This window comes from Sorex fumeus, unplaced genomic scaffold (genome assembly GCF_029834395.1).
Source record: "Sorex fumeus unplaced genomic scaffold, SorFum_2.1 ptg000063l, whole genome shotgun sequence".
Taxonomy (NCBI): domain Eukaryota; kingdom Metazoa; phylum Chordata; class Mammalia; order Eulipotyphla; family Soricidae; genus Sorex; species Sorex fumeus.
In genome coordinates, this window is record NW_026606120.1 from 5,903,339 (window position 1) to 5,929,578 (window position 26,240).

At 49.7% G+C, this 26,240-nt stretch overlaps 2 protein-coding genes across 5 annotated transcripts; one reads left to right on the forward strand and one right to left on the reverse strand.

Annotated features, from left to right (window-relative positions):
• Positions 1–5,309: 5,309 nt before the first annotated feature.
• PRR3 (proline rich 3) lies at positions 5,310–11,746 on the reverse strand. Of its 4 annotated transcripts, none has more exons than XM_056127047.1 (5): positions 11,647–11,746; positions 10,641–10,760; positions 9,797–9,859; positions 6,830–7,120; positions 5,310–6,585 (listed from the first exon to the last, which is right to left on the reverse strand). In XM_056127047.1, the coding sequence occupies exons 2-5, from the start codon at positions 10,741–10,743 to the stop codon at positions 6,479–6,481; spliced, it is 564 nt and encodes a 187-aa protein (XP_055983022.1). In that variant the 5' UTR covers positions 10,744–10,760; positions 11,647–11,746; the 3' UTR covers positions 5,310–6,478. The 4 variants fall into 4 exon arrangements, with proteins under 4 accessions (XP_055983022.1, XP_055983021.1, XP_055983023.1 ...); XM_056127046.1 differs by lacking the exon at positions 11,647–11,746 and adding an exon at positions 10,904–11,368; XM_056127048.1 differs by lacking the exons at positions 9,797–9,859; positions 11,647–11,746 and adding an exon at positions 10,904–11,368.
• GNL1 (G protein nucleolar 1 (putative)) lies at positions 11,514–26,240 on the forward strand. The gene is made up of 12 exons (XM_056127045.1): positions 11,514–11,956; positions 12,336–12,501; positions 12,804–12,940; positions 13,078–13,229; positions 13,346–13,417; positions 14,623–14,830; positions 14,994–15,089; positions 15,464–15,658; positions 24,355–24,533; positions 24,608–24,770; positions 25,003–25,143; positions 25,764–26,240. The coding sequence occupies exons 1-12, from the start codon at positions 11,884–11,886 to the stop codon at positions 26,003–26,005; spliced, it is 1,824 nt and encodes a 607-aa protein (XP_055983020.1). The 5' UTR covers positions 11,514–11,883; the 3' UTR covers positions 26,006–26,240.

Consider the following 26,240-nt stretch of genomic DNA (forward strand, 5'->3'; position numbering starts at 1 on the left):
CTTACACCTAGCTCTGCGCTCAGGGATCACTCCTGGCCAGGCCAGACCATATGGGGTGCTGAGTATTGTAACTAGTTAAGCCGTGCAAGGCAAGTGCCTTATCCATCGTGCTGTTTGGTTTCTATTTTTTTTCTGTTTTGGGGCCACACCTGGCACTACTCCTGATTCTGCACTCAGGAATTACTTCTGGCGATGCTTGGGGTACCATATGGGATGCCTGGGATTGAACCTTGGTCAGCTGTGAGCAAGGCAAGCATCCTGCCTTCTGTACTATCTCTCCACCACATGGTTCCTATTTTTATTTTTAACTTTTTAATGTGCCAGTTATGCACCTAGGTCCTCCATATTAAAGGCATGTCGTGGACTCTCAAAGCTGAGACGTATCTCTGACCCTGGGCTTTTTAATTTTTCAAATTTGTGTGTGTGTGTGTGTGAGTGTGTGAGTGGAGGCATGCCAGCCATGGTCTCAGGGGCTACTCACTCCCTGTTACTTGGGATTTACTCCCAGTGAGGACCGTGCAATACTAGGGATCCAAATGGGTCTTTCACGTGATGCAAAGCATGCACACTAGCCCTTTGAACTATCTTCTTATCCCAAATTCACTTAAACAAACAACCCCCCAAAAACAAGAGCCAGAGAGATATAGCTCAAAAATTTGAGCCCATGGCTTGCATGGGGAGGTCCAGCTTCCAACCCTGCCACTATTTAGTCTCCTGATTACCACTGGGAGCAAACAAAACAAAAACAAAAACAAAACAAAATGGGACAGGGGCTGGAATAATAGTAGAGCTAGATAGGATTTTTGCCTTGCACGTGGCTGCCCTGAGTTCAATCCCTGTCATCCCTGAGCATCTCCAGGAGTAATTCCTGAATGCAGAGCCAGGAATAATCCCTGAGTATCACATGATGTGACACCCCCACACCACCACCCCCAAATGGGACAGAAGAAATCACACTGAAAGTTCATCCTCCTTCTTATTCTCCATCATTAGCAAGCATTATCTATGTCAATTAATCATTAAGTGTATCAGCCAAGCATTCAAGAGCGCCAGGTACTCTTCTAAGCAGTTAGGATTTCGCTGAATAAGATCTCTGCTTATGGGGCCAGAGAGATAGTACAATGGATAGGGTGTTGACCTTGCATGCTGCTGACCTGGGTTTGATCTCCAGCACCCCATATGGTCTCCTGAGCCTATCAGGAATGATATTTGAGTACAAAGCCAGGAGTAAGCCCTGAGAACAGCCTGTTGTGGAAAAATGAATAAATAACCCTCCACTTACATTTCTATTTGAACATGGGCCAGAGCAATAAAGCACTTAACCTCATATGTAGCCAACCTGGGTTCAATCTCCAGCATCCCTTAGGTCGCCCAACAGTGTCAGGAGTGATACCTGAGTGTCGAGGTAGGAATAAGCTCTAACCACCACTGGGTATGATAAGAAAAAATAATGCCTCTTTTGGGTTGGGGAGAAGGAATCCAGGGAGAACCCCAGGGTTCCATCCCCAGTGACACACGGTCCCTGAGCACCTTTTTTCACTTGCTATGATCCTCCCGGGTGATTTCAGCTAGTCCCAAGAGATCTTTCTGAACTTTCCCAACTATTATTCTCTCTACAGTTTGCTTCATACCATTAAACCTTTAATTATTAATTTGGAGCAGCCCAATGGGCTATACCTGGCATAACTCAGGAACCATTCCTGAGTCTATGCTCAGGAGTGACCCCTGGCGGTGCTCTGGGGACCATATGATGTGCTTAGGATTTGCATTCAGATTTGTAGAATGCAATGCAAGAGCCCTAATCTTTGTACTTCCTCTCTGACTACCTCTCGTGTACTGTTCAGGTTTTTGTTTTAGTTTTATTTTTTTGGAGGGAGGTGGCGGTGGAGGGGAACAGGAGGTGTGGGCACACCCAGATGTACTCAGGGTTTATTCCTGGCTCTGTGCTCAGGGTTCATTCCTGGCACTGCTCTGGGAACCATACATGGTGCTGAGGATCAATCAAGGATCAGCTGGGCCTTACCCCTTCACTCACCTCCCACATTTATTGAAGAAAAATAGTCCCTCTGGTTCCATGTTTCCAAGTAGGAACTGGCTTGACAGTAATAGCCAGGGCTTGGTTACTAACAGCCGTTCTGTTGCTCGCTTCTAGGTCATGATGTTCTGCTGAACATCAACAATGTCACAGCACACCAACGTCAGACAAGGTGATTCTGTGGCCTTTGGTACAAAGCTATAATCATGTCTAATCACAAATGAAAATAAGGTTACTGTACAAATTATAAATATTAAATAGCCCTCTCTGTTAAAATGTGTGAAGTAAACTTCTTTACTAATGACAACTTTGGCTGTTTAATTTCTCCTTGCCTCTAGACAAGGTTTATTGAGATACATGATCAGAATTGCTTCAACCTGACAGTAGCCAATCCAATCCACAATGATTCCTGTTTTTCCTAAACCTTCCCCTAAAATGAGATAACTCCTGCAAAGGACCAACAAACCCAACCTTTTTCGAGTATACAAGGTTTTCCAGGTGAAGGTTATTGTTACTATTCCTGGTTTTTGTTTGGGGGCCCCACCTATCAATGCTCAAGGCTTACTCCTTGCCCTGTGCTCAGGCATCACTCCTTTCTGTTTGGGAACTATATAAGGTGCTGGAGATTGATTTTTTTTTTTTTTGAAATTACAGCTTTTATTTGAAAGGTTTTGAAGGGAAGATAAAGTGGGAGAGAGTGGAGAGTAAGAGAGTAAGTGCTCGAGAGAGCCCGGGCTTCTCCAAGGGCGGAGGGAGCCCCTACACACATCCCAGCATTAGGGAAACATGAAAGTACACATCTCAAGAGGGAAGATGTGGGCGACATGTGTGCTCAGGCAGCATATGTGCACCTGGAGATTGATTCTTGATTGGTTACATGCAAGCCCTACTCGCTGTTGGCCCAACACTAATTACTTTTATTCTTTTTTTTCTTTTTTGTTGGGGTCACAGAGGTCACAGGGGTTACTCCTGGCTCTACACTCAGGCTCGGGGACCATATGGGATGCCAGGTGTGTGTGGGGGATCAATGCCTTCCCCATTATACTATCTCTCTGGCACCTACTTTTATTTACTACAGCATTCCCAGATGAGTGATAGATGTTCATCCTACCACAATATTCTTACCAAGTACAAGTCCAACGAAGGTGTAATTTTCCAAACCTCACTGGTAAACTAGATATTAGCCAAAGTATTAAGTATAGACCAGTGGCATGTAAATAGAATGTTATATTAGCCTCAGGGAAATTTCCTCCAGAATGGTCGATGTACTCAGTCCTTTCTCTATCCTAATGTTTGAAGCATGGATGATTTTCAGCTTCAGTTTGGACTATGATTGGGTGGATCTGACCATATTCATTGTGGATTTAAAATCTAGGGAAAGAGGTATTCTGAAATAAGATCACGGACTGTTTTTCTCTTGGCTCGTGAGGAACAAACTTTTATTTTGCTTTAGGACTAATTGGGAAGGGGAAACTGGATAGTCCAGTGGGTAGGGAACTTTCTTTGCATGTGACCAACCTGGATTCGATCCCTGCCACCATATATAGTCCTAAGTCCTGCCAGTGAGTGATCAGTGAACAGAGCCAGGGGTCAGCCCTCAGCACTACTTGGTGCGGCTTAAAAACCCAAAAATGAAAACAGGGCCAGAATAATAGTACTGCAAGTAGGGCATTTGCCTTGCATGCCGCTGACCCAGGACCGATCCCCAGCATCCACATGGTGCCCTGAGCTCCACCAGGAGTAATTCCTGAGTACAGAGCCAGGAGTAACCCCTGAGATTCCCTGGGTGTGACCCAAAAAACAATAAAAATGTAAAAAACCCAAAATGGCTAATTTTGCTTTGTCAAACTATGACCTATAAACTGACTCATAGTGGGTACTTAATTATTTAGCGAACAGATTCATGATGTTCACCCACTATCTATATGCAGGTAATTTAGATTTAGGTTCCTAGGTTTTTTTTCTTCTTTCCATTTTTGTTGTGATGTCTCGGGCCCCATACTGCTTGTGATGCCTTGGAAACCCTGTAAGTCATGTAGGGCTGTCCACTGAACAATGTGAAGCAGCGCTAGGGACCAAATGTGGGATCTCACTTGAGCCATAACCCTGGTAACATGGTTTTAACTATATACCAAACATGTGTGTCCAATTACTTTGTACCTCCTACTGAAATAAGATTATTTATGTGTGTGTGCCCAATTCCTGGCAGAGGCTCCGAAACCTTTTGCTCAGAGGTTACTCCTGGCTCTGCACTCAGGAATTACTCCTGGCAGTGCTTGGGGGACCATATGGGACGCTGGGGATCGAACCCAGATCAGCTGTGTGCAAGGCAAATGCCCTACTCACTGTACTATCACTCCGGCCCCTTTGCAAATTCTTTAATAAGAGCACAAGGAATATTGTTTGTTTCACTGAAGCTATACTGGGTGGCCTACCAGATAGGGGCTGGAAATCTACATCACTAGAAGCTTAAAAGATTATAAGCTTAAAATTTTTAGCACTAAACCCATACCAGTGAGGGTAGAGGGACTAGAAATGAAGTAGTAATTATGCCCACATAATGAAAGTTCTGAAGTCACAGAGTTAGTGGTTTCTGAGAGCTTCCAGGTAAGTGAATACAACCACATTGGGAGGTAACCCCAATTCCATAAGGACAGAAGCTCCTGCATGTGAGACCCTATCAGATCATACCCTATGCTTTTTGTGTTTGTGGTTTTTTCGGTTGCTGTTTTTAGGGTCACATCTGGCAGTATGCTCAAGGATCACTCCTGGCAGTGCTCAGGGCCCATGAAGAATGCTGGGTATTGAATCTGCTCTGCTGTGTCCCCAAATGTCCTTGGACAAACTGCTGTACTGCTGCTCTGACCTCTCCTCTGCATGTTTTTACCTGGCAGCTCAACTGTATCATTTATTACATCCTTTAAAAAAGAACTGAGAAGGGCTGGAGCGATAGCACAGTGGGTAGGGCATTTGCCTTGCACGCAGCCAACCCGGGTTCGATTCCCAGCATCCCATATGGTCTCCTGAGCACCACTAAGAGTAATTCCTGAGTGCAGAGCCAGGAGTAACCTCTGTGCATTGCCGGGTGTGACCCCAAAATAAAAACAATTAAAAAAATAATAAATAAAAAAACCTGACAAACACTAAGGATGCAGTTAGTAACAAGAGTGCTTAACTTTGCATATGTGAAGACCTGGGTTTGATTCCTAGCACTGCAACCAAAGGTTCACTCTGCTCTAACTCGACAGCTCCAGAGACAACGGAAACACAGGAATTAAAGAAAATGCTTGTTTCCACAGCATTTATTACTAATATAAAAAAACATTAAAAAGAAAAAAGAATTCACCCTTAGTTCTCCAACGACTCTTATCCCTCCCTCTTGTCCATACAATTCCTGACCCAGTTCCTCAGGGTCAGTTCAAGACTGAACCTGTTCACTGTTGTTTTCACAGAAAACAATCAATGACAAGGATGCAGGGGTAGGAGGTTGGAGAGGGTGACAGTACGGTCCAAGTTCCACCAGTTAGGCCTGGTGGAGATTCACAGAATTCAAACAGAAAGGCTGGTGGCCTCATAATGACACAGTTGAACTGAAGTGGGCTGGCGGGGAGAGAGGGGAGGTCCCTCAGAGAACAATTCGAGGGCCAGTGTCAAACCCAATACACCGACACTGGGGGAAGGGAGGAACGGCGAGGCAGTCCACTGGAAAGTTTCACGATTCTCCATGTCAGGAGGGAGGGCAAGTCCAGAGGGCACCAAAAGTCTCACTCACTTTGGCGGAGAAACTACTCTAGGGAACTCACAAAAATGTCACAGACACCAAGAAGGGCTACGAGGGGATATACAGTTTCACAAAGCACAGTGATCACAGACCACAGTGGTAGGGATTCATGCTACTGACGCCAAAACTACAAAATCCGAAAGTTGGGGAAAATTGACCTTCCCGGGAGTGACTCTGTCCCAGTCATCCAAACTTGCCCTAGGCGAGACAACCTGGTGAGTCCACAGAGCAGTTGACGACAGGGGGGTAAGGAGTGTCCCATAAAAAGGCCTTCAACAAGCAGCTAGAAGAAGGAATGGTAAGAAACTGCTCCCGGGCTCTCGGGAATCGAGGACGATACTGGGAACTGGGTGGACAGATGTACAAGAAACAGCACCAAAGAGGTTTCCTGTTCAGCAGTCATTCGGCAACGGGGAAGAGAATCCAGGACGTGGTGGAAGGGAGCAGAGATGGGGTCCCAATGGCGAGTCTCTCAAGGCTGGATCAGACGAGCAGCGTACCAGTGATAAAACAAATGGACCCCAAATGGTGGACCGGGGTGGGTGTCACTGACTGAGGGTGGCAGGTGAAACGGCCTCACACTAGCCATCACAGGGTCACAGGGAAATATATGCCCGCAAGGTCACAGAGGGCTCCTTCCGGCCTGCGTGGAAGGCAGAGTCTCAAAGGGGAGGTCCATTGACGCCTGGATGGTAGAAGGCACAGAGATCCTCATAACGACAATGGCCCTTCGTGGCAAAGTGTCGGCAGACAGGACGGCCGGATTTGTCTGTTAAACAAATGAAAACCAAGCAGTTTGAAATCGGAATAAGGAAGAAACAAATGTGACAGCTGAGGGAACAGGAGGGCTGTTAGAGTTCCTATTTCCTACCATTTCCAGATTATTTCCTCCCAGGGCTAGTCCTACTTCACAGACAAAAGACCGTAGAGAAGAGCCGAGGACGTTCTAGGAGTTTAATTACTCTGGTAACATTGGGGAGGAAATATGAACAGGCAGAAACATTAAATCTCACCTTCCATAACTTGGGGTCCATCCTTAGGTGGGCAGGTATTCTTGATAAGAGACCAACTTTTGAGCCTTCGAGGGTTTCTCTGCTCTTTGTGAAAGCCACCCCGGGAGGGACCCCCATGGCCTGGTCCAGGAAAAGGAGGTTCAGCATTGACTCCCCACCAACCACGACCATATGGGGTAGACCTGGGACCGAGAGCCCCTCGAATTGGGCCCCTGCCCCGGGGGGGAGGTGGGAGACTCAGCAGTGGTGGAATTATTGGTCCTCTCGATTCTGGAGGACCTCTGTGAAGAGCTGCAGAGAGACACACACATGCAAAAAAGTGACCAGTGGCCAGCTTAATTCTGATCAAAGCTCTGATTGAAACATTTTAAAAAAAAATCAAAGTACGATATGCATACCCAAAAAGTGCAGCAATATTAAGTTCACAAACCAGTTGTCACAAAGTAAACACACCTACATTTCCACCACCCAGGTAAAGGGATATATTAACACTTCAGAAGTCCTCGATTCGCATCCCACCTCCCACCTCTGCCACCCGCCTCCCCAAAGGTAGCTACTATCCTGACTTCTAACACCAAAGGGTTGATTTTGCCTGTTTTTGAACTTCGCAAAAATGGAATCATACAGTCTGCTTTCTTTTGTGTCTGGCTCCTTTGGCTCAACATCATGTTTCATCCAGGTTGCCTGTAGCAGGAAGGAGTTCATTCATTTTTAGTGTACTGCAGTATCCCATTGTATGCACTTAGAATTACTTACACATCCATTCTCCTACTGGGGGATATGAGCGTAGTTTCCTGTTTGGGGTTATAATGAAAAATGCTGCTATGAACATATTTTTGGTTTAATTTTGGGCCACACCTGGCAGTGCTCAGTGCTTACTCCTGGCTCTGCATCCATGCTCTGCATTACTTTTGGCAGGGTTCAGGGAACCATATGGAGTGCCAGGGATCAAACTTGGCTTGGCCACAAGCAAGGCAAGTGTCTGACCCACTGTACTATCTCTCAGGTCCCTGCTATGAACATTATTTTACATTTTTGATACTTATATGTATGCAATTTTATTGAGTATATACATATATATATATACAAGTATTGCTGGCTCCTACACCATCTGTTTGTTCAAGTTTCATAGATACAAAATTTTTTTTCTAATAATAAAAAGACTTTTTCTAAGAGGTTGTACCAATTTACACTCCCACTAGCAAATGTTCCATATCCTAACAACACTTGCATTTTTTTTTTTTGTTTTGAGTTTTGGGCCACACCTGGTGGTGCTCAGGGGATAAAATACATTGTTGGGATAGAACCCTAGTCCTAGAGGGCTTAGGGGAAAATATGAGGTGCCAGGAATCAAACTGGGTCCAGTGCATGCAAAGCAAGTGCTCCACTCACTGTCCTCTTTTTTGGTTTTTGGGCCACAGCAGACAGTCCTCAGAAATAACTCCTGGCTGTGCACTCTGGTATCACTTCTGGCATGCTCAGGTTGTCAGGGATCAATCCTAGGTCAGATGTGTGCAAGGCAAGCACTGTACCTGCTGTGCTATATAGCTCTGGCCCCTGTACTATCTCTGAGATGTGACTTTTATTTAATATGTTCTTAAGGTTCATCCATGTCATAGCTTGTCATAGTGCTACAGGATGTTCCTTTTGGGGGGTGGGGGGCTGTATGGTATTCTATCACAAGAATAAGGACCCTGAGCATGCCAGGAGTAGTCCCTGAGTGCCACCTGATATGACCCAAAAAACAAAACCAAGAGTGAGACTGCTGGTACTAAAAAAAAAAAAAAAATCAGAACGGGATTTTTTGGTCATCCAGTGGTGTTCAGAAGCTGGTCCTGGCTGTGTTCAGGAATGACTGTTGCTCATGCCAAGGACTTAAACCAGTGTTGGAAGGGTGCAAGGCGTTATCTCTCTGGTCAGAATTTTTAATTTGAGGAGTATCCATACTGTTTTCCACCATGGTTGTACTGTACTACATCTCACTAACAATGCACAAGGAATTCAATTTCAAAGTGGCATGTTTTTAAATCTAGCTTTTATTTGATTACTAATGATACCCTGCCCAACAGTACTGTAGGCTCACTCCTGCTTCTACCTATGCTTAGGGGTCACTCCTGGTGATGCACAGGGGACTATATTTAACACTGGGGCTGAACTGAGATTAGTTGCGTGTAAGACAATCAGATTAACCCTGATGTTGAGTTCTTGTACACATTCTTGACCATTGAGATCTTAGGTGTTTTGCTTAAGGTTTTATTTAGAAAAATGTAAGGGATACCATTTGTGATGACAGGGATCAAACCAGGGTCAGCTGTGTGTATAGGTAAGTGATGTTACCTTTGTATTATCTCCTTGGCCCTATTTTTATTTTGGCCACACCTTGCAGTATTCGGGGCTTACTCCTCCTCTACACTCTAATCACTCCTGTGACGGTATGTGAGCGATCAAACCCAGGTGCAGGGCAAGCACCTCACCGGTTGTGCTCAAGCCCCTCTCAGCCCACTTTACAGTTGAATCTACAATTCAAAATTGATGTATGTATATAATACAAACAGGTAACATTTCATTTTTTACATGAATATTCAAGGCATATTTTAATGAAAAGGCCAGTATGTCAATCTCATCTTAAAATGTCCATATAAATGTAGACCTGCTACTGAATGCTTTATGCTTATTTTATTGACTTATATGCCTAGCACTGTACCAATACCATAGTCATATTTACTACAGCCCTACAGTAAATCTTGACATTCAAACTATGTCTCCCCACTTAAGAAACTTTGCAATCTCTTGCCTTTTCAGGGTAAGAATGTCTATTTCCACAAAATTATTAGAGAATATTGGAAGAATGGACATTTTTACAATGTTAAGTTTTCCCATGTTACACATCATTCCATTCATTTAGGTACAATCTTACTGGGTTTTACTCCCTCCCCCTTGTCCCTTCTAGGGGCCCTTCTTCCTCACCTGACTTGGGATCACCAGGCTTTCCATTGGCCATGGGGGGTGGGCCCAGAAGACTGGGTGGTCCTAAGAGTAGACACGAAAATATGGTCATCAGAACAGATTAAATGACTGATGATCCTATTATGTGTTTCTCCTATTACTCATTTCTTTTTTTTTTTGGGGGGGGGAGGTGCTGTTTTAGGGCCACATCTGAACCAGAATGCTCTTGGCAATGCAAGGCAAGCGACCCACCCGTTACTATCTTTCTGGCCCTCCTCCTATTACTCATTTCTTAATACAACCAGTAGAGTCACCAGTTCTCAGCCCTTCTATCAGCCCTTTCCTCTACAAAGCATTTTCATTCAGTGCTCAGTGCTCGCAAACAGCCGAGGTTCCGTGGAAGCAGGTAATGTCAGAAGGATGAGACTTTTCTTTTTTTTACGACGATGCTCGCCAAACCATCCCAGGTGACTTCTCTTTAACTGACAGTCAGAGGGCTCTCCTGCCACCACTCGGACCCGAGTAGGTTAGAGAAGGCGGCACCTTCCCTGTGAAAACCCGGTCACAAATTGTCATGGTAGTAATCGCAATCTGCATCCTCCCTAGGATCCCGCTCCCCTGCCGTTCTGCGGCTGCGCACAAGAGTTCTTTATCATCTCCCTCTAGGAAGGTTTACGGATCGGATTTAAGCTGAGGACTCACGAGGACTCCATTCACGGCTCCACGCCAGGCAGCCCTTCACCTGCCTGAGCGCTGGCGGCCTTCCTCCTTCCCCAAGAGCCCCCTCCCCCGCACCCTTCCAGTCCCTAATTGCCTCTCCTGCACCCGCTGACAGACATGTGCACACTCCTCGCGGGTTCCTCACCGATGAGACTCCCATCTTCCTCGTCTCCAGGCTCCTCCCGCTCTGGCATCGGGGGCTGCTGATGCGGGAGCTGTTGCTGATTCTGCTTCTTTCGCTTCGGCATCGTGGTTGCGGCAATGGCTGCAGTGGGATTTGGAGGGCAGTGAGGAAGGGGCAGACTGGGATTCTGTTTCCGTTTCCGGGGGGCGACCGACGGGGAGACCGACTCCCGCCATCTCACTTCCGGGAGGCGGTGGGGAGCCTCTGCGCGTTCGCGTCCTCACCTGGATCGCCTCCCTCGGTTTTTGCCAAATCTGGCGGCAATCGCAGGCCTTCCCTCTACCATTCTCCTCTCAATGCTTAGAAAAATAAGCCCCCAACCTGTCATCTCCCCTAGCGAGAAAAACCTCTACACCGTCCTCCTCGCCGTGCGCGTACAGGCGCTCGGATCCAGGCCGGAGCGGAGGGCTGTCGCCTCCTTAGGACGCCACATCCGGTTCCCGGTTCCCATGGCAACAGCTGCAGGCACCGCTTCGGCCCGCCCTCCGGGAATCTTCCTCCCGCCTCCGTCTTCCTCCGCGCGCGCGCTGGCACTTCGGCTCTGTCAAGCCGCTCCGTGTCAACGTTGCCACCGAGGATCTGGGTCCCAGCACAGCGGTGCCCAGAACTCTCCGGCCAGCCGCCCCTGCAGCCCACCGACTCGGCCCCCCGGGGCGCCCAGCCACTTCGCTTCTTTCCGGGGACGCTTAGTCTCGGCTCTTCACTTAGGTCCCCTCCCCGGGTTGGTAAAGCAGCGTCTGCGTGTCCGCGCCCCTCTTTTCCCCCCTCCGGGGGGGGTCAGCCCGACCCCCCGCGCCCCCGCCAGGGGTGGTTGCTCCTCTCGGGAGCGCGAGGCCGTCCGTGATGACACCCGTCCCCCCTGTTCCGAGGGCGACTTAGTCGCGCCCGTGACGAAGTCAGCCCGAGCCTCCCACGCACGCCCCTGGCCACGGCGCCGCTGCGCCCTCTCCATGCCGCTGGCTCTCACGTGCGGCGAGCTCGCCCGCTGCAGCCCCTCGCCCGGCTCCCCGGGACGCGGCCGCGTCGGGCCCGGCTTGCCCAGCCCCGGGCTGCGGCGGCTCCGCGGTCGGGCCCGCCCGCTGACGTCACCGCCTCGCCCCGCCCCCTCCAGGGTCCCGGGCCCTGGCGGCGGGGCTGCCCCGGGGGGAGTCAGTTGAGGCGGCTGGAGCTCGGCGGACGGCCGGCCAGGTCCCTGGGCCGGGCCATGCCGAGGAAGAAGCCCTTCAGCGTGAAGCAGAAGAAGAAGCAGTTGCAGGACAAGCGCGAGCGGAAGCGAGGTGGGTGCGGGAGCCGGGGAGGGGGCGGGGCTCGGGCCCGACACTTCTGGAAGGAGGGGTGTGCCCGCCGCACCTCGGGGTCCCGGGGACGGGCCGGGGGGCCGCGTGAGGACGCGCGCAGGCGACCGCGGCGGGGATTCCTCCCCCCCCCCACTCCCGCCGCTCCCCTCCGCATCTGGAAGGGGTGGGGAGGGAAGGGGAGCTGGGGGAGGGGAATTCCTCCCACCCCAACGGGGCGCCGTCCTCGCGGATTCCTGGGGCAGTGATTCCTCCGGGGACGGGCTGGGAGGCCCGGGCCTCGGAAGAAGCGAGGGTGGCGTGAGCGGCCGGGCGCGGAGGGGGTCGGCGGGTGGCTTCACCGGCTCCCGCCTGCCCGCAGGGCTTCAGGATGGGCTGCGATCCAGTTCCAACAGCCGCAGCGGGAGCCGGGAGCGGCGGGAGGAGCAGACCGACACCTCGGACGGGGAGTCTGTGACCCATCACATCCGCAGGCTCAACCAGCAGCCGGCCCCAGGGCTGGGCCCGCGAGGCTATGACCCAAATCGGTGAGAGAGGAGGGCTGGGGGCGCCGGCCCGGAAGTTAGCGCGGGGGGTGGGAAAGCCCGCGGCTGCTGGAGGCCCGAGACTGAAAGTGGGGGGCCGAGCTCTCCGGAGCGGACTGCTCTGGTCCCTTCCTGAGCGGCTGGAGGCGGTTAGACGGAAACTTGGGGGGAAGGGCGCATATGGAGGGGCAGAGGGACTCCTCCAAAAACTTTGCGAAGTTGCCTGCGGGGGGCGGGGGGGGGGGTAGTGGGTGGGAGTTTGTGACCACAGGATTGGGTCGATGCTGTGGTCCCTGCCCTATTAGCTACCGGCTGCATTTTGAGCGAGACAGTCGGGAGGATGTGGAGAGAAGAAAGAGAGCTGCCCGGGAACAAGTGCTCCAGCCTGTTAGCTCGGAGCTGCTGGAGCTGGACATTCGCGATGTCTACCAGCCCGGCTCAGGTGAGCTGAGAGTTGGGGGCCAGCTGGGAGGAGTTGGGAAGAGTAACAGGCGAATTGCGAGGAGGGTGGGGTCTGAAAGACCCCCTTGAGTTCTGACCCTGTCTTGGTCTTTCCTTGGCCTTTTCTTGGTTTTCCAGTATTGGACTTTCCTCGCCGTCCTCCTTGGAACTATGAGATGTCCAAGGAGCAGCTAATGAACCAGGAGGAACGGAGCTTCCACGAGTATCTGGGGAAGATTCATGGGGCTTACTCCTCTGACAAACTCAGCTACTTCGAGCACAATCTAGAGGTAAGGATGAAGTGGTGGAACAGAGCGAGGCAGAGTGACCCACAGACAAATTGGAAAGGGGTCAGGCTTAAGGACTCTAGGTTTAAGATTCTTTCCCGCTGGTCTTGTGTTTTCAGACATGGAGGCAGCTGTGGCGGGTGTTAGAGATGTCTGACATTGTCCTGCTTATCACTGACATTCGGCATCCAGTGAGTATTGGGGATGAAAGCGGACGAGGTAGGACAAGGGGGCAGCATGATTCTTGTGGGTTAAAAGGCAGAAGCAAGAGCTGGGAGGCAGGGCGGTCCAGTCTCCCTTCTCCATATGCTGATGTTTCAGGGGCTCAGGTCTGTCTTCATTTGTGTCACATTCTAGTCTGTCACATTCCCCTGGCCAGCTGTCTCCATTCCCCTTCATGAAAAATTGTGTATCCTGTTACCTCGCTCTCTACGCTAGACCATAGAAAGGTTTACTGTGGAGTTAGTAGGTTCTGTGAAGGCAGGTGAGGACTTTTTCCTGCCATGCTCTGTCAGCTGCTATAGTGTTCTGCTCTCCCTAGATTGTTAGGGTGGTGGTTAGGGTTCAAGACCTTTGCTGGACAGTCTCTCTGTGAACCTGCTCTGCCACTTCATTATTGTCCTCCAGCTGGAGAGAGATCTCAGGGGTCATTTAGGTCAGAGGTCCTTAAAAAACATGCACATACTTGTTCTGCAAAAGCCACAGATAATGTGTGTATACTTACAAAATTCACCCATTTATTGCTCTAGTAGTTTCAGGCCTGTGCTGCGGCTAGCCTTTCCCCAGAGTGCCAGGTGTTGCCTCTTTCTTTCTTACTTTCTTTCTTTCTTTTTTGGATCACACCCGGTGTTGCACAGGGATTCCTCCTGGCTCATGCATTCAGGAATTACTCCTCAGTGCTCTGGGACCATATGGGTTGCTGGGAATCAAACCTGGGTTGGCTGCGTGCAAGACAAACACCCTACCCGCTGTGCTATTGCTCCAGCCCACGTGTTGCCATTTACGTGGTTTCTTTTTGACTCAATTCCATTCTGGTTTTGTTTTGGGGTCACACCTGATTGTGCTTAGCCCTTGTACCTGACTGTATGCTCAGGGATCATTTGTGGTAGTGCTCAGGGGACCTTATGGAGTGTTGGGGATCGAAACTGGGTTGGCCACATGCAAGGCAAGCACCCTACCTGCTGTACTGTCACCCCAGCCCTTCATTTTCATTTCTAATCAGGACTTGTACTTAGCCTTCCGTTTTCTTTCTAGTCCATTTAGACCGATTTACTCTTGCCGCAGAATCTGCTCCCACCAGAGTGTTGTCTTTGAGGCACACCTGATGACTCGGGGCTGGAGGCCGAGAACTCTAGGCTGACTCTCTTGCTCTCTCTCCTTGCCATCCCCATTCCAGGTTGTGAATTTCCCACCAGCACTTTATGACTATGTGACTGGAGAACTTGGACTGGCCCTGGTGCTGGTCCTGAACAAGGTGGACCTGGCTCCCCCAGCGCTCGTGGTTGCCTGGAAACATTATTTCCACCAGCACTATCCTCAGCTCCACATTGTCCTTTTCACCTCTTTCCCACGGGACCCTTGCTCTACACAGGACCCTGGCAGTGGTGAGTGGCGAGATAGAGGGCAGGCAGGGGAGGTGGAGTGGCAAGGGACGAAGGGGAAAAAGAGACACTTGTTGACAGCGTTCCTCGTCTTGGAAGTAAGTGTGGTGCTGCATAAGTCCGAACGGGATGCGCTAAGCCTTTTTTGCCTTCTGATTTGTTTTAGTCTTGAAGAAGAGTCGCCGGCGGGGAAGAGGATGGACTCGGGCCCTGGGGCCAGAGCAGTTGCTGAGAGCCTGTGAAGTCATCACTGCAGGGAAGGGTGTGTGCTCCTTAACAGAGTTGGGGGAGACCCTAGGGGAGCCCCATACCTGAGTCATTTTGTACCCCTTTGCCAAAGTCAGCTCTGTTGCTGTGACACAGGCGAGAAGCGTGGTGGGCCTGGAGGAGGGAGAAGAGAAAGGAAACAGACTTGGGGGCAAGAACAGCACCAGATAGGCAGGGGCTAGTGGTCTGCCACCTTCAGTCTTCCCAGTTCCCTGCAGAAATTAGAGAAATGGGGGATTCCAGGGTTGAGGCAGAGGATGGGGCGGAGGGTTGCTGAGCTGGCTGGCACTGTCCAGCTCCAGAGGCTGGCAGCGCATAGACCGGGTCTGTAGCTCCGGGACAACCTTCACCTTTGTCTTTCCTGAGCAGTGGACTTGAGCAGCTGGCGGGAGAAGATTGCCAGGGATGTCGCAGGAGCCACCTGGGGTAATGGCTCTGGGGAAGAGGAGGAGGAAGAGGATGGGCCCGCGGTGCTGGTGGAGCAGCAGACGGACTCAGCCATGGAGCCCACTGGTCCTACACGGGAACGCTACAAGGATGGAGTGGTGACCATCGGCTGTGTGGGTAAGGATGCAGTCGCTCACGTGCACAGTCTCCAAGGAGGTGTAGAGTTTCAGTATTTGGAAAGAGGGAAAATGATGATTCGAAAATGTTCAGCTTCAGGGGCTGGAGAGATATAGCACAGCGGGTAGGATGTTTGCCTTGCACGTGGCCGACCCAGGTTCGATTCCCAGCATCCTATATGGTCCCCTGAGCACCGCTAGGGGTAACTCCTGAGTGCAGAGCCAGGAGTAAGCCCTGTGTATCACCAGGTGTGACCCAAAAAGCAAAAAAAAAAAAAAAAAAAAAAATGTTCAGCTTGGACTGGAGCGATAGCACAGTGGGTAGGGCATTTGCCTTGCACAAAGCCAACATGACCGACCCAAGTTCGATTCCCAGCATCCCATATGGTCCCCTGAGCACCGCCAGGAGTAATTCCTGAGGGCATGAGCCAGGAGTAACCCCTGAGCAAAAAAAAATGTTCAGCTTCAGGGTCTTTGAAGGCTAAATTAAATTCCACCTCCTCTCAGCTGTTGTCGACTTTGAACAAGTCATTACCCATTCTGGGTCTTCTTAATTTGGAAAAATGAGGACACGGAGGGGTTGAGGGTGTGGCTTAGTGGGTACAGCACTTGTCTTACATGCGTGAGGCCTGGGGTTTGATTCCCAGCTCCACTCCCACAACAAAAGGAGAAAGAAAACGAAAATGAGGCCACTTTTCCCAAGCAAAAGAATGACTGTGGGGAGTGACAGGAATAGTGTAGGGTTAGCTTAACGTAACAAAAGAGTAATAACAGCAGGTGTTCAAAGTGAACATTTATGTGGCCCTTAACCATGTTTTGAGCACTTTTCTGTGATTTATGTATAGTAGCTATTTCAGTCAGTTGTCAGTCCCCACTGTAGGGGTCATTGAAACATAGTAGGAACTTAACTTGTATTTCTTTTCTGCTGGCTCTTGCCTATTCTGTTATCAAGGAGAACTGTCCCTTGATTAAAATCTTTGCCTCAGGATCAGGGCCATAGCGCTGTGGGTAGGGCACTTGCTTTGCACTCAGCCTCCAGGTGTGATCCCTGACTGCAGGGCCAGGAGTAAGCCCTGAACACTGCTAGATGCTCAAAATAAGTAAAATAAAAAACCCAAATAAAATAATTAAAAATATTGCCCCCCCCCCCCCCCCCCCCCCCCCCCGCTTTCAGGAGGGAGAAAGGAAAGTATGATGAGGGCCCTGGTCTTTTTGGTTGGGAGAAGTAAAAATTACTTTGGCAAAGTTGTGGGTATGCTAAGTCTGGAACCAGAAAAGCACTAACCAGAAGAAATGAGGGAGGGCAGAGTTAGTTGGGCTTCTAGCGAGAACAGACATACCGTTTTGCCTCAGGCAAATCCTGACAGCTCGCTTTCTGTTGCCTTGCTTTGCTTTTTTCTCCCTGGCTCTTTTCAGTAGCCCCTGTACTGAACTTTCTGTGTTTGGGGGTTGGGGGATATTGTGTGGAGAGCATATGCACTCTGGATTTCCCTCCAGCAGCCCCGACTCTGGATTCCCCTCCAGCTTCCGTTCATCTGTTCTGACACATACTTTTTTTTTATTCTTTTTTTTTTTTGGTCACACCCAACATTGCACAAGGGTTACTCCTGGCTCATGCACTCAGGAATTACTGCTGGTGGTGCTCGGAGGACCATATAGGATGCTGGGAATCAAATCCAGGTTGGCTTCATGCAAGGCAAACTCCCTACCCACTGTGCTATCACTCCAGTCTCCTGACATATACTTCTAAAGCTCTAGGATGGGCTATGCGCCCATGTAAATGGCTGCAAAAGTTCCAACCTCACAGAGCTTGTGAGTAAATTGATTTGTGATCTGAAATTATATTAAGGAACCATGAAATGTGGTTAAGAGTCACCGAAAGGAGGGCCTGTCAGCAAAAGTCTCCTTAGCTGAGCCCAGGATGATGAGAGGAAGTAGATGGTAGTCATTAGTCAGTAGTCAGTGGTAGATGTGGGAGAGGGCCCTCTAGACCAAGAGGTCGGAAGTAGGAGGATCTCGAGTTGGAAATGAAGTGATGGTGTCCCCAGCTAGAGTGCCCAAGGACAGAGGGTGGGGGTGCAGTGGGTTTGAGCATCAGGAAAGAGAATTGGGATGAGGCCACAGAGGTGGACAGGTCCCTTGCAAGCCCCTGGAATTTGATTTCAAGTGTGATAAGAAGCCAGAGGTAGTTTTGTTTGTTTGCTTGCTTTTTGGGTCATACCCAGCCATGCACAGGGGTTATTCCTGGCTTTGCACTCAGGAATTACTCCTGTCGGTGCTTGGGGGGGACCATATAGGATTCTGGGAATCGAACCCGGGTTGACCGCGTGCAAGGCAAACACCCTACCCTCTGTACTATTGCTGCAGCCCCGCCAGAGGTAGTTTTGAGTAAGGGAATGACAGGATTTGGTTTACTTTTTTGGGTTTTTTTGTTTGTTTTGTGGCCATACCTGTGATACTCAGGGATTATTCCTGGTGGGCTCTGAGGACCATGTGGGGTGCTGGGGATTGAACCACAGTTGGCTGCTTGCAAGGCAAGCTTATTATCCGCTGTTATATCTCTCAGGCCCTCCATTTACTTTTTTAAAAATTTTATTCTGTATGTTGTGTGGATAGTAAATATGGAAGTGGGCAAGAAAGGAAGCAGAGAAGGCTCTTTTAGTAGTGTAGGTGAGAAATGAGTAGTTCAGAGCAAAGTGGAAGAGGCGAAGGTAATACTCAGAAATAAGATGGATTTTTTTTTTCTTTTTGGGTCACACCCAGCAATGTACAGGGGTTACTCCTGGCTCTGCACTCAGGAATTACTCCTGGCCGTGTTCAGAGGACCATATGGGATGCTGGGGATCTAACCCGGGTTGGCCGCGTGCAAGGCAAATGCCCTACCCACTGTGTTATCGCTCCAGCCCCAAGATGGATTTTCAAGGGAGGGAGAATCAGATGTCAGATGGATTGTACTTAGAACATAGGTAAGGTAAAGGTAAAGGCCCTCCCGTTGATCGTCGATTTGCTCGAGCGGGCCCAGTAACGTCTCCATTGGAGACTTTGTTGTTACTGTGTCTGGCATATCGAATACTCTCGGTAGCTTGCCGGGCTCTCCGAGAGGGGCGGAGGAATCGAACTCGGGTCGGCCATGTTGGCCGCTTGTAAGGCGAACGCCCTACCCGCTGTGCTATCGCTCCAGCCCACTTAGAACATAAAACAAAGCGAATTCTGCTAGGGGTAGTTCAACTCGGTGGTTGAGTGCATGCTTCATGTATATGAGACAGAATTCAAGCCTGACTATATACATGCACACACAAACAAGAAAAGAAAGTGAGGAGGAAGATCTTCTAAGGTTTTTTTTGGTGGTGGTGTTGGTGGTAGGACACATCCAGGGGTGCTCAAGGCTTACTTCTGGCTCTGTTGTCAGGGATCACTCCTGGCGGTGCTCGGGGTCCATGTGGAGTGTCAGGGAAAGCTGTGTACAAGGCAAATGCCTTACGTGCTGGATGATTGTTCTGGCCTGGACTCCTAGGTTTTTATACCAAGCAACCAAATACTGAGATAGGAGGATTAAGAGAGTTTGGAAGGGCATTCAAAATTACATTTGTTTGGAAGGGCATTTGGGGAGGGGAGTCAAAATTTGATTTGATTCTCTTTGTTTTTATTTATTATTTATTTTTGGTTATAAGGGACTGGGGTGAATGGGAATAGGAGGTTAGTGGTTTTGTTACTTTTTTGGTCAGAGAGCACATCATTGGTGATACTCAGGTACTGTTCCCAGTGAGGTGCTTAGGGACTTCTCCAGGTGATGCTGGTACTGGGGGACCACCAGGTATGATCCCAGAACACAAGCCCTAAGCACTGCTGGGGGTGGCCCAAAGAAAATAAACAGGAGGCAGAGCAACAGTATAGCAGGCAAAGTGTTTGCCTTGCACGTGACTAACCTGGATTTAATTCCCAGCATCCCATATGGATTCCTTGAACCTGCCAGGAGCGATCGCTGAGCACAGCACCAGAAATGTGGAGGATGTCATGTGTTGCTGGAGATTGAACTTGGTCACCCACATGCAAAGTGTGCACTTCAGCCCTTTGAGCTATCTCCCCAGCTCTAGGGTGTTATATGCGACCAAGGATTGAACCCAGGACCTCACACATGCAAGGCATGCACTCTACCCCTGTGTTCCATTTCTGGCCCATGATACTTGTTTCAAGGTCATAACTGGTAGTGTTCAGAGGCTGCTCCTGGGGCAGTGCTCAGAGGAACATGCAATGCTGGGGGTCGAAATTAAGGCTCTGACATGCAAAACATGTGTTCCAGCTCTTTGAACTATCTTTCTGACCCTAATAGACTCTTTAAAAATCCAAAATGGTAGAAAAAGAAAACAAAAAAAGAGAGGAAAAAAGGAGAGAGAAAAAAAAGAAAACATCTTAAATGGAGAAGTTGACATTTGGAATAGCAGAAAGGACCGGAGACATGAATTTGAGAGAGGTTTAAATTTGGGGGCCGTTCATGGTTATACATGTTCTTTATCGCCACAGAATTGGATGAGAGAAGTAGGAGGGAAGATGGGTGGGGAAGAGGAAACCTAGCCGATATTTGTTTATTTTCTCTTATTTTTCATTAATGTGTAAATTTTTATTTTGTTATTCTTATTTTGGGCCATGTCCAGCAGTGCTCAGGGCTTATTTCTGGCACTTTGCTTAGCGGTCACTCCTGGCAGGTTCAAGAGATCCATGTGGGATGCAGGGAATTAAACCCAGGTTAGTCACGTGCAAGGCAAACACTTGGCCTGCTATACTGTTGCTCAGCCTCCTGTTTATTTTTTCTTTGGGCCACACCCAGCAGTACTTAGGGCTTACTCCTGACTCTGTTCTGGGATCATACCTGGTGGTCCTCTGGGGACTATATGTGGTGCTGGGAATTGAACTGGGTTGGCCATGAACAAGGCAAGTGACTTCCCCACTCACCCTCAAACCAATATTTAAAGGTTGGGCAAAGGGTAGGTGACCTTGAGAGTATCCTAGAAATCAAATGAAAGGATCATCAGGACAGGAAAGGCAAGGTCTGCTAAGTCAAATGTTAGGTCAAGTGAGTTAGAACAGGGACTTGCTGAGCTGGAGTGGGGCCGTGAAGTGGAGAGAAAGCCAGACTGGATTAGACTGTCAACCAACCAATCACAACAATGGCAGCCCTCATGTAGTGTCTGATGGGAAAGGAACCAGATACAAAAGTTTCCATTTGTGTAAACTTTATGTTCCATTATGTTGTTTTGGGGCCATACCCATAAGTGCTCAGGGCTTACTCCTGGCTCTGTACTCAGGGATCACTACTGGTGTGCTCTGTGGATCATATAAGATGTCGGAGATTGAACCCTGTTCAGCTGCGTGCAAGGCAAATGTCCTACCCACTGTACTGTTGTTCTGGCCCCAGTTTGTGTAAATTTTAAGAGCTGCAAAATTGGGGCGAGTGATAGTACAACGCGTAGAGTGCTGTCTTAGCACTTGGCCAGCCCAGGTTTGATGCTCAGCATCCCACATGGTCCCCCCAGTTAATGCCAGGAGTAAATCCAGAGTGCAGAGCCAGGGAAACCCCTGAGCATTGCTGAGTGTGACCCCAAAACAAAACTATCAAAAAAAAAAAGCTGCAGAGTTGACTTGCACTTTCGAGGTTACTCAGGTTCTGAAGACTGATAGGAGTAGCATTCTTTTGCAACTCAGGATTAGGTTCACATGTCCAGAAATCACGAAGGGACAAATGGGGTCTCTGAAGATGTGTGTCACACTGTAGGCTCAGAGTGGGCAATATGCAGGGCAAGTGCTCTCCTACTGAGCTGTATCTCCACCTCTTGGGCACATTTTATATTTTTTACATGCTTTTTATAGGGTCCACCTCGAGCAGTACTTGGCAGGGGGTCAGGGTCCACTCAAGATACTTAGCACATGGGGCTGGAGAGATAGTACAGTGGCTCAGGTGCTTACCATACACATTCCCACCTGTATTCGATCCCCAGCGTCCCATATGGTCCCCTGAGCCCTCAAGAAATGATTGCTGAGTGCAGACCCTGGAGTAAGCCCTGATGAGTTCTGCTTGGGTGTTGCCACCAAACAAACTCAGCACATGGTACAGATCTGATGGTTTAGTGCTCATCTGGCCCTACATTGCTCAGGGTCAGAGGTGCTTGGGGGCCATCAGGATTATACCCAGTAGCCGTGCCAGGAATGATCTCTGAGCGCAGAGCCAGGGGAAACCCCTGAGTACTGCTGGATGAGGCAAAAATCGAGGTAATAGTGTCTTATAAGAAGGCAAATGTCAGTCTTAGGGGTGCAGTGTTGCCACATTATGCCTACCACCAGAGTGCCAATATCTTTCCTCCATTGTCTCTAGAACCCTTCCCAGCCTCTCCTCCATGCCTTAGATAATCTCAGTTTTGTAGTCAGGTATTGTTTGTGTGTGTGGTGCTGGCTATTGAACCAGGGTCTCATATCAGAGGCATGTGCACTGCTGCTGAGCTACATTTCTGAAGATACCAGAGTTCAGATGGTTCTTTTGTTGTTTTGTTTTTGGGTCACATCCAGTGGTGCTCAGGGCTTTCTCCTGGCTCTGTGCTAAGGGAAATTATTTCTGGCGTGCTTCCGGGCCTATATGTGATACTGGGGACTGAACCAGGATTTGCCGCGTGCAAGGAAGAGTGCCCTACCTGTTGTACTATCTCTGGCCTCATAGAGGTTTGTTTTCATTGGCTTTGTTATCTTCTGTTTTGTTTTGGTGGGGCTACACCCAGCGGTGCTCAGGGTCTCAGAGGCATGTGCACTGCTGCTGAGCTACATTTCTGAAGATAGCAGTTTAGTCGGTTTTTTTGTTTTGTTTTAGGGCCACATCCAGTGGCCTGGCTCTGCGCAGGGAAATCACTCCTGGTGACTTAGATGGTTTGGTGGAGATCTCTGCTTAGTGATCACGCTTGGTATAGTGTTCAGGAGACCATATGAGGTATCAGAGATCAGACCTGGGTCAGCCACATGCAAGGCAAGTGCTGTCTCTGTTGTACTATCTTGCTGACCCCTTGCTTTGTTTTTCACATGCCTCAAATGAGGAAGATCATTTGTCTTTCTCTTGGTTTATTTCATTTAACAAGACACTGTAGTTTTTGCTATCTATACCATAGCAAAATACAAGACTTCATCCTATATGATTTGTGTATGCAGTAACTAATTTATCTTCTCAGCTGTCACTGGGCGCTTGGTTCTAGACCCATTTAAAGAGTTTCCCCTGGGGTTCAAGATATATATATATATATATATATATATGGTAAGGTGCTTGCCTTTCATGTGGCTAACCCAGTTAGAGCCCAACACCACATGTTCCCTGAGCACTGCTAGGAGTGATCCCCATCGCAGAGCCAGTATCCCTAGCACCTGTCGGTTCCCCCCCCCCGCACCCCTCCCCAGCTTCACTTTAAAGGAAACAGGGAAATGGAACTGGTGGGTTGAAAGAGGGTTGTTTCCTCTTTCCCTCCTCTTGAAGCTCTTACAGGTGTTGTAAATGGAGCATGATCTTTCCCATCGTTTCCCCAGCTTCAAGTCAGGTCTCCAGGAGCAGGCCCTGTATAGGCAGAGTAGCCTTTCACAGGTGCAGGTGTTGCCAGATGTGTAGTATGGTGAGGAGAGTTCAGGGTCTGTCGAGGTGACTGGCAGAGTGGGATCGTGGAATCTCAGCGGGGTAAGAAGCAAAGTGAGGACCTGGCGGGTGTTGAGCCGTGTACCTGGCCATGATAGAAGCAGGGCCAAGGAGTGATGCAGTGGAGGAACTAGACTAAATGAGGTGCAGAGAGGGGTATCAGGGAAGAAACTGCAGTGTTTGCAGTTGAGACTTTGGAGGTATGAAATGTCAGGTTCAGGATATGGCCACGGGAGCGGGTGGCTGAGGGGTGAGGAGATGGCCATTGGAAGGGAGATTTCAGTGCTGAGACAAGACCCATGCAGATACTGGCTGTCACAATGCAGGTGTTGGGCACGAGTCCCACAGCTGCCAGCCTTCTCCTTGGTGGAGTTGTCGTTCTTTTGAGGTATGTGTTTTAGTTGCTTTGGGATTTTAGTTTGCTGCACTCCCAGAACCATGCAGTTGTATTTGTGGCTCTTTTTTCAAATTCATTTTTCACTTTACTCCTGACCACTCTGAGATTGAAGTAGCTGCATTGCAAATAAGGGAAGAGCTCAGAAAGTGAAGGAAGTTTGGGAGTCAGAAAGATGGCACAGAGGGTAAGGCAGCTGACCTGGGTTCAATGCCTGGCACCCTATATAGTTCCCTGTGCACTTCCGGAAATGATCCCTGAGCAAGAACCGGGAATAAGCCTTTCGTACAGCTGGGTGTGACCCCAAAACCAAAAAAGTTAAGGAAACTGACTGGAGAAAAAGCACTGTGGTTAAGGTGCTTGTCTTGATTTGCCTTGATTTGTGTTGTTTCATCCCTGGTACCATATATGGTCCTCAAGCACTGCTGAGTGTGGAATAAATCCCCCTCAAAATAGATAAAAAGTTAAAGAAGTTGCCCCGAGCTCTCAAAACCTGTAAGTGGCCAGTGCAGTCCTTGATTTGTCGCTTGCAAGTTCAAAATGCTCTCTCTGTTTCTGAGCGTTGCCTCCGTTTCATCTGTAGCTGTCGTACTGAATCCTCCTTGTGGCTGCATGAGAATATGTCAGCCTCCGCTTGTCTTCTCAGGTTTCCCGAATGTGGGGAAGTCCTCGCTCATCAATGGGCTGGTGGGCCGGAAGGTCGTGAGCGTCTCCAGAACACCGGGCCACACTCGGTACTTTCAGACCTACTTCCTGACCCCCTCCGTGAAGCTGTGTGACTGCCCTGGCCTCATATTCCCCTCCCTTCTGCCCAGGCAGCTACAGGTATGAGGGCAAAGGGAGCAAGGAGGGCGGGAGGCCGGGATGGAGGAGGTTGCTGAGCAGCCTGGTTCCTGCAGGTTCTGGCGGGGATCTACCCCATCGCCCAGATCCAGGAGCCGTACACTGCCGTGGGCTACCTGGCCTCCCGAGTCCCTGTGCAGGTCCTGCTCCACCTGCGCCACCCGGAGGCTGAGGACCCCTCAGCCGAACACCCCTGGTGTGCCTGGGACATCTGTGAAGGTAGGCGCCCCGTGCTGGTCTTCTCCCTCTCCTTCCTGCTGCCCCGTCCCTCCTCTTCTCTCCCTTCCCCTCCTTCTCCATTCCTCTCCTGCCACAGTGAAATAACTGCCTCTCCCCTCCGCCCCTCACCCCTCGACTTCTGATTTGTGGGCGACTTTGGGAGGCCTGTTGTGGGAATGGGATGATAGCAATTAGTGTGGTTAACTGATCCGTCCTGCTTCTCTCCCTCCAGCCTGGGCAGAGAAGCGTGGTTATAAGACAGCCAAGGCAGCCCGGAACGACGTGTACAGAGCAGCCAACAGCCTCCTGCGGCTGGCGCTGGACGGCCGTCTCAGCCTGTGTTTCCACCCCCCGGGCTACAGTGAGCAGAAAGGTGAGACCCTGCTTTATTGTGGGCAAAAGGGTTTTGTGACTTGGCAGAGTGAGGGCAAATGTGGTTCCTGCCTCTGCTGGCCAACTGTGTCTCCGAGTCAGATTCCTCATTGGACTTCGGGACCAGAGAATAGCTCTGGGGACTGAGTGCATGATTTGCATGCAGGAGGCAGAGATTGACCCCTGGCACTGCATGGTCCCCTATCACCCTTTGAGTGATGGCTGAGTAGAGCTGGGAGTAGCTCCTCAGCACCACTGAGTGTGGCCAAAAGAAAAAAAGATTGGAGGGTCAGAGAGATAGTACAGTGAATGAGGCATCTGCCTTACACATGATGACCTGGTTTAGATCCTCAACACTGGTTCCCCCTTTACGAGCTCTGCCAGGAGTAATTCCCCAGAGAGAGCCAGGATCAAAGACTGAGCGCTGCTGGGTGTGGCCCCAAAACAAAAACAAAATATTGCAGTTAGAGGTGCAGAACTTGTATTCAGAGTCTAGTGTTTGGGAGAGTGAGGGTGAATGACTGATCAAATGAACGAGTGAATGAGTGTCAGCTTGCCCATTGTTCTCTGGCTTTAGGTCTCTACCCAGAACTCACCACCATTCCTGTTTTCGCTCTCCAGGCACCTGGGAGTCCCATCCGGAGACCATGGAGCTGGTGACTTCCCAGGGCAGGGCCAGGCCTGCAGGTGATGAGGAAGAGGAGGAAGAGGAAGAGCTGAGTAGCTCCTGTGAGGAGGAGGGAGAGGAGGATCGTGATGCAGACGAGGAAGGAGAAGGGGACGAGGACACCCCCACCTCAGCTCCAGGTTCCAGCCTGACTGCCCGAAACCCTTATGCCCTGCTGGGTGAGGATGAGTGCTGAGTCCTGCCCTCTGCCATCGTCCCAGTCACTCTCTCTGCTTTGGACTGACCTCTGGGGTATCTCCCCTTTGCCACCCCAATTGTGAATAAAGATTGTCTGCTTTGTAGCCCCTTCCCCAGATGGACTGAGATGAGAGCGGCTGCTTCAGGCTTATATTTGTGGGGAGACTTTTCTCCTCTCCTCCCCTTTTCAGTCATTCTCTTTGCCAGAGAGAGTTGTCCTAGGGGTTCGGAGG